This window comes from Echinops telfairi, unplaced genomic scaffold, assembly GCF_000313985.2.
Source record: "Echinops telfairi isolate 266 unplaced genomic scaffold, ASM31398v2 ScPeMD7_655;HRSCAF=1070, whole genome shotgun sequence".
In the NCBI taxonomy this organism is placed as follows: Eukaryota; Metazoa; Chordata; class Mammalia; order Afrosoricida; family Tenrecidae; genus Echinops; species Echinops telfairi.
In genome coordinates, this window is record NW_022104553.1 from 30191609 (window position 1) to 30199603 (window position 7995).

The following is a 7995-nucleotide window of genomic DNA, read 5'->3' on the forward strand; positions in this document are numbered from 1 at the left end:
GCCTCTCTCACACCCCCACCCCTCCTGAGTTCTCCCACCCCTGGCCTGCTCCGACCCCTGGCACGCCCCTCATCCCCCCTAGGCGTGGCCTTCAGCAACGGCGAGCGAGCCAAGCAACTCCGGCGCTTCTCCATCTCCACGCTGCGGGACTTCGGTGTGGGCAAGCGGGGCATCGAGGAGCGCATCCAGGAGGAAGCGGGCTTCCTCATCGAGACCTTCCGAGGCACCCGCGGTGCGTGGGGACCCTAGGCTGGGGGAGCGGGGGCGTCGCAGGAACCAGAAGGGAAACACCAGGGACCTAGGACCCAGGACCCACTAGCTCTGGGGTCCTATCGCTTCAGACAGATCCCAGAACTGTCTCTCTCTCTCTCTCTCTCTCTCTCACACTCTCTCTCTCTCTCTCTCTCTCTCTCTCTCTCTCTCTCTCTCTCTCCTCTCACCCCAGGCGCCTACATTGACCCCACCTACTTCCTGAGCCGCACAGTCTCCAATGTCATCAGCTCCATCGTCTTCGGGGACCGCTTTGACTATGAGGACAAAGAGTTCCTGTCGCTGCTGCGGATGATGCTGGGAAGTTTCCAGTTCACAGCGACTTCCGTGGGGCAGGTAGCCAGCCTCAGCCTGGCCCTCCAGAACTGGCCAATGGCTCCCCCACACACGGAGACAGATGCCCCCACCTCCGCCCCCAAGACAGGCTCCCCTCAAGACCAGCCCCCACTTCTGGACAGCTGTACGCTGGCACCAAAACCCAGCCTGGGTGACCAGTACGCAGTCTCCTAGGGCACCTGGGTATGCCCCGCAAGGGCAAAACCAACAGGCCGGAGTCTGCCTGTGAGATAGTCCCTTATGCCCTCAGCACTAGGGTGCCAATCCAACTGACCTGAACAACTGGTGGGTGCTCCTACCCAGCCCACCTCCCAAGCACGGATACCTCTGAATGCCTGGTGGGCAAAATTCAGCCCACAAACCCCCAGAGCCTTAAACCAACCCCCAAACTCACTGTCATTCAGGCGAATCCAACTTACACTTACAAGGCAGCAAATCTCCCACAAAGCGCCTGGTGGGTTTGAACCGCCAGCCTTGTGGTTAGCAGTCTAACACCAACGGCACCCCCAGGGCTCCTTTGACAGAGGTCCCCTGTCCAGCTTTCCAAGTATCTAAACAGTGCCTCCTGCCCAGAGTACATAATACCGAAAAACCTGGACAGGTACCCCAACCAGGACTCCCTACATGCTCGACAGATTATTCCTCCAATACCCCAATACCTGTCCCCCAATCCAGCCTGCCTCAACAGCCCGACAGAGCAGCTTACTTAATATCTGAACACCTGAATAGGTATCCCCAAATCAGTCCCACTTAATACCCAAGCACCTATACAGAAGCCCCCAATCCAAATCTCCTACATGCCTAAATATGTATGTGAACATGTGTGTCCAGCTTAGTCCAGCCAAGTGCCTAAAGTCCTGGCCAACCAGTAACTCCCAAACCAACCTCACTTGACCAGGGGAATACATGGGTGTTTGCCCCAATGCAGGTCTCCTAAATCCTTAAACAGGTGCCCTCGTACATAACCCACTTGGAAATTTAAATATCGACTCCCATCCAGTCCTACCTAAATACCTGCACAAGGGACCCGAACCCAGTGCCTCCCTTGCCCTGAAGTTCCTCGCCCATCAGATCCTGCCCACTGACTAGCGTCCTTCCTTGTCTTCCTCTGCACACCCTACCCACCTCCAGCTCTATGAGATGTTCTACCCAGTGATGAAATACCTCCCAGGACCTCAGCAACAAGCCTTTAAGGAGCTGCAGGGGCTAGAGGACTTCATAGCCAAGAAGGTGGAACAGAACCAGCGCACTCTGGACCCCAACTCCCCGAGGGACTTCATCGATTCCTTCCTCATCCGCATGCAGGAGGTGCGTCCAAACAGCCAGCTCAGAAGCGGGGGCAGGGTGCTGCTTTCCACAAACCAGGCTAGGGAGGGCCACAGAGGTCCTTTCCGACTAGTCCCTCACCATCATCATCCCCACAATCCCGATGACAGGCAGCCATCCCTGTTCCCCTGACTGAGCCCTTACCCTCGGCAGGACCTGTGCCAAGCGAATCAGCACAGTGTCCTTCTCTTTGCACTGCTGCATCCTCTGGGTGGCACAAGTAGTTCAGCGCGAGGCTACCAACCAAGAGATTGGTGGTTCAAATCCACCCAAAGTCTCCCCGGAAGAAAATACCTGGTGGTCTGCTTCTGAAAGGTCACCACCATGGGAACCCCTAGGGAGGGCAGTTCTGCCCTAAGATACAGGGGTCCTGGGGAGTTCGAATCCACAGCCGGGCTTGTTTCTGTGCTGTGGGTGGTTGCTATAGCACTGTTGGTTATCAAGCACTCTTTGAAATGCTTTCTAGTATTTGCCTCTCTCACATGTATGACGCTCCTTGGGCACATTCTACTGTGACCCCAAGTTTAGAAATGAAGAAACAAGTCCAGAGAGCACAGTGACTTACCTGAGGCCACCCAGCCAGGAAGTGGCAGCATCTCATTCAAAGCCTGGTCTTCAGACTCTACGACTGGTGTTCTTGATATTCTGTTCCCTGATTAGCAGACACATCTGTGTGGACTGGTGACCTGGCTTTACTATGTGACATTGGAGGGTCCCCACCCCTATCTGGATGTCAGTCTCCCTTCTGTGAAGAAACGTGATGGGGCTTTATGGAGTCCGTTCAGGGCACATGGAGCAAAGGAGGAGAGTCCTCCACCATAAATTAGCTTCAAGAGCTTTAGTGAAAGGAATCGGATGCTGTCACCAACACACTGGGTCTCTGACTAAGTCTGTCTTGCCATCCTTGTCCCTCTCTCTCACTTACTGTCTGTCCCTAAGCATTCCTACCATTTAAAAAGTGCTCATTAAAGGGCAGGTGGTGAGCCAAGCCAGGAGTTTGAGACCAATTCGGTGTAGAGGCAGCAGAACCTGGCCACTGGAGAAAGCATGGCAGATCCAGGGTCCCTCATCCCACTTCCGCTCGGAAGAAAAGGAGATCTCAGTGATCTCAGAGAGGGAGATCAAGAGGGAAAGCGACTGAGGGGCCCTGTGGGAGTGAAGAGTGTGCTCAGCCTGAAGCGTCCTTCTCCCTGCAGGAGAAGAAGAACCCCAACACAGAGTTCGACCAGAAGAACCTGGTGCTGACCACGCTGAACCTCTTCTTTGCGGGCACTGAGACCGTGAGCACAACCCTGCGCTATGGCTTCCTTCTGCTCATGAAGCACCCGGAAGTGGAGGGTGAGACTGAAGGGGGTCTACCTCTGACTCAGAGATTCTTTGAGTCCACTGAAATGCCCCCTCATCTTGCCCAGGTCCCTGATCCCTCAGACACCACTGCTACCCAGAGGAGGGTCCTACTCTTTAGTACCAGTGGAGTTTCACGAGCTGCTACAATGTTGAAAATGTCTAAACTGCCGGCTCCTGGGCTGAGCCCAATGAGGCCTGGCTCCAGCAATATGCGTGGCCAATATCTGTTTTGAATGGTCTAGAATCTAGACTCTACATCCATGGCAAAAGCAGCCTGGGGCCACAAGTGGTTCAGCAAGGGACCACCCAGCGTTGCCTTCAGAAAACAGACTTGGCGACCTGCTTTTGAAAGGTGGCAACCTTGGAAACCCCGTGGGGCAGGTCTGCTCTGTTCTGCGCCCCTGGAGTCTCCATGAGTCAGGACGGACTCATTGTCAAGTAGCAACAATAGTGTAGGTGTCGTAGACGGTCTAAAGGCTGTCGGTTATCATCTCCATCCTGAGACCTTCGGGTTCCTAAATCCATCCTCCCCCGTCCCCCAGCCAAGATACACGAGGAGATTGACCGGGTGATTGGCAAGAACCGTCAGCCCAAGTTTGAGGACCGAGCTAAGATGCCCTACACGGAGGCAGTGATCCACGAGATCCAAAGATTCGGAGACATGATCCCCATGGGCTTGGCTCGCAGTGTCATCAAGGACACCAAGTTCCGGGACTTCCTCCTGCCCAAGGTACTGCCTGCCCACCAGAGGGCTCTCCAAACTGGTGGCCCCTGTATCCTTAGAAACATTTCAGTCTCTCTCTCTCTTTCACACACACACACACACACACACACACACACCATCTCAATCAAAGATTTTCCCAACCATCTTCAGCCTTCCCACTTGGAGACTCTAATCTCTGTATCTCTTCCAAATTTCCTGCCTGGGGAAATTCAAACCCGTGTCCCCAAACTTCCTGTCCCAAGAAATGCATGTCCTCCGAGGTCCCTCTCTCAGGGAACATGGCTCCCAAGCTTTCTATCGCAAGGGATTTGAGCCTCATGTCCCCTAGACCTCCTGTCTCGAGAGACATAGAATCTGTAGTCTCAAACCTCCGGTCTCAGTGATTATGCACCTTATGTCCCCCAAATGTCTTGTCTTGGGAAACGTGAACCCACAGACACGGCAAAATTCCTCCAACACGAGAGACACATATCCCACGCTCCCCAAACTTCCGGTCACAGGGACCTTTCTGAGAGGATTCCAACTCCCCTTCTTCCCCCCTCCCCCATCTTCCTTCACTTTGGGCTCCCCAATTCTCCTGACAACTCCCCTGTGCTTTCAGCATCTCCATCTGGCCACTGCCACTTATATCAAATCCTCCTCCTCCTCAGGGCACTGAAGTGTTCCCCATGCTGGGCTCCGTGCTGAGAGACACCAAGTTCTTCTCCAACCCCAGGGATTTCAACCCCCAGCACTTCCTGGATGAGAAAGGGCAATTTAAGAAAAACGACGCCTTTGTGCCTTTCTCCATTGGTAAGAGAGCCTGCAGGCTGCCGGGCTGCTGCGCCTACCCACCACCAGGCGCCTCCCACATCCCAGTCAGCGCCTCTGAGGCACAGTCAAGGGTCGCTAGCTTGGAAGGCGGCAGCAACCTCCTGGCAAGGGAAGGGATGACCAGACCCTTTTAGAGAAGGGGAAAATCGAGTCCCAGAGTGAGAAATGTGTCTGAGGTCACCCAACAAAGACTCCAGATGGCTAAGCAGACAGGATAGCCACCATTTGGGGGAGGAAACCAAACCCCCCCAAACCCACTACCATGGAGTCTCTCTCTTCAGACACAGAGTGACTCTATAAGACAGAGTCCTTTCTGTGGGTTTCCAAAGCGCTCGCTTTTTATCCCCCATGGCTTAGCTCATCTATACATAATGCAATGTGTCTACTGGGTCGCAGTGTAGACATTTTCTTACCCGCATTGTGATCAAGACATTTGAATGGCCTTGCTTTCAGGTAGTGGTCTTCAAAATTTTACTTCCCAGCCTAAGTATAATCAAGTACACAGAGGATTTCAGGTGGATTGTAAATTAAACTCAGCGCTCTACTCCACTCCCCCTGCGGAATACAATATGTGCTCCGATTATATTCTATCGCACGTGTATTTTATGCTAGGAAGTCCACAATCCTTCTCTGCAATACAAGCCAGTGGGTCGAAATTACATCTTTAGAAGTTAAGTTTTTAAAACGTTGTGTGACCATAAGGCCCTAGTGCTAAATCTCTTGGTTGCTGCAATAACGATCAGTACACGAGGCACTAAATCTTTACCGGTGCCTCATCTTTCTCCCGAGGAGCCACTGGTGGTTTTGAACCTCAGAACCTGGGGATGGCAACCCAATGCTTAACCCACTCCATCACCCAGGCTTCTTTTCTGGGAGGAAGGGGCACCGCAGGGTCCCATTGCTGTAACTTGTCTGGGGCCACCCCTTCTAATCGACAGGGGTAACCAAGGCCCAGAGTGGATAAGAACAACCCGTGAGTGTCTGTCAGGCCACAGCAGCCAGCCCTGCTCCCTGGGAGATTGTTGGGGCCAGGGGACAATGAAAGTGGGCTCACCTCTGGCCTCCCCACCCCATCTCTCCAGGAAAGCGCTACTGTTTCGGGGAAGGCCTGGCCAGGATGGAGCTCTTTCTCTTCCTGACCACTATCCTGCAGAATTTCAGCTTCAAGTCCCCGCAGGCACCCAAGGACATCGACGTGTCCCCCAAAAATGTGGGGTTTGCCACCATCCCACGAACCTACACCATGAGCTTCCAGCCCCGCTAAGCAGGCGAGGGGCCGGGGCAGGGCTAGTGGGAGGAGGGGAGAAATGAGGAGAGTGAGAAACTGGGGGGGGTGGGGGGGGTGGCGGGCAGGTGGACTCACTGGCTGAGCCAGGTTAAGTGGGGAAGAGATGCGGAGGGTCAAGGAAGGGGGTCGGCGGCGGAGGTGGATAAGAGGGCAAGAAGAAACATAATGAGCTCTGTCTGTTCCCTTGCAAAGGACAGACTTTTCAGAGGTGGGGTGGAAGGAAGGCTGATAATAATTAATAATAATAATAATAAGCACTGTCATTAATTACACCAGTGTCTTGTGTCAGCTTTATGTTAAACGCTTCCCATGTTCACATGACCTAAAGCTCGCCAGTTCACAAACTGATGGAAGGTGGCACGGCGCGTGTGCCCATTTTCCAGGTGAAACCGTTGAGGTTCAAAGCATTCAAGCCTCTCCCCGGAGTCTCACAGAACAGAAGTACTTGAACCCAGAGTGTGTAGGGATGGCTAGACTTAGCCCACCATCGGCAGGTTTCTAAAAGAAGACACCATTTTCTCAAACAGAACAACAACTCAGTACATTGTTAGACAACTTGAAAACGATGGTGGGGATTTTCCCAATGCCCCGGGGGTGGAGGGGGAGCTGACCTGCTTCCACACACAGGTCCGCTCTTGAGAGTCTTGGGTGTCAATGACTACTCTGTGCCCCCTGCCCCCACCACCAGGTAAGGTCATTGTGTGCAGTTCGCAGTCCCGTGGGAGAACAGAAATCGGGCCTCGACATGGGGTGAGTGTTAGGGAGACGCACTTTCAGGAATTGTGGGAGAACTCTGGACCGGGAGGGCTGGCTGGCACAGGGCCACGCAGCATTTCTTTCCGTCACCCATGAGGGAATTACTGTACTTCAGCGACGACACAAGTGGTCAAATCTGAGATCTGCAGCGTCCACAGCTCAGGGCCCTGGGATCTCTGTCTCTGAACCTGAGACTCAGAACGTTCGCGTCCCAGATGCTTGGAAGTATTGGTGCTCCAGGGTGGCCTGAGGAGAGCCCGGCACACACCTTTGAGAACTGCCTTCCCAGCCACTGTAGGCCAGTGTCAAACTGGATGGCCTTTTTTTTTTTCTTTCCATTTTTTTTTTTAATCTTTTTATTGGGGGCTCGTACAACTCTGATCACAATCCGTACAACCATCCATTGTGTCAAGCACATTTGTACATATGTTGCCACCATCATTCTCAAAACATTTGCTTTCCACCTGATCCCTTGGTATCAGCTCCTCATTTCTTCCCCTCCTCCATCCCCCTCCCCCATGAACCCTTGATAATTTGCAAACCATTATTATTTTGTCATATCTTACACCATCCAATGTCTCCCTTCACCCACTTCTCCACTGTCGGTCCTCCAGGGAGGAGGTTATATGTAGATCCTTGTAATTGGTTCCCCCTTTGTACCCCACCGTCCCATTTTCTTTCCATTTTATTGGGTACTCTTACAACTATTACAGCAGTCTATAGTTCAAGTCAATTTCCAAAACATTTTCTTTCATCTTGCACTCTTTGATAGGAGCTCCCCTCTATCTGTGCCCTCCATGCCCTCCCCCACCCTACCCCAGGAACCCTTGTTATTATATTAAATATTATTATCATTATTGTTATTCCTTTTTGGGGGGGGCCTATCTTACACCATGCAATGTATCCTTTCACCTGCCATTCCGTTATTCATTGCCCACCAAGTGGAGTAATATAGTCATCATTGCTATCAATTCCCCCTTCCTCCCATTTCCCCCTCTCTCTTTCTGTACCCTTGGGAAACCATTACTCCTGTTACTATTTCTGAAGGGTTTATCTATCTTAGATTTCATGCATCAAACAATCTTATTTATACCAATGAGCATATGCAGGTCTAACCGGATAGAGGTAAAACTAA

General features: G+C 52.5%; 1 protein-coding gene across 1 annotated transcript in view; it reads left to right on the plus strand.

Annotated features, from left to right (window-relative positions):
- Window positions 1-6138, plus strand: part of LOC101647240 (cytochrome P450 2A13) — an 8133-nt gene extending 1995 nt beyond the window's left edge. The window contains exons 3-9 of the mRNA XM_004710340.3: window positions 83-232; window positions 446-606; window positions 1738-1914; window positions 3129-3270; window positions 3822-4009; window positions 4654-4795; window positions 5899-6138. Coding sequence (XP_004710397.1) covers window positions 83-232; window positions 446-606; window positions 1738-1914; window positions 3129-3270; window positions 3822-4009; window positions 4654-4795; window positions 5899-6080 — 1142 coding nt within the window. The 3' untranslated portion in view covers window positions 6081-6138. The remainder of the gene's footprint in view (window positions 1-82; window positions 233-445; window positions 607-1737; window positions 1915-3128; window positions 3271-3821; window positions 4010-4653; window positions 4796-5898) is intronic.
- Window positions 6139-7995: the final 1857 nt, after the last annotated feature.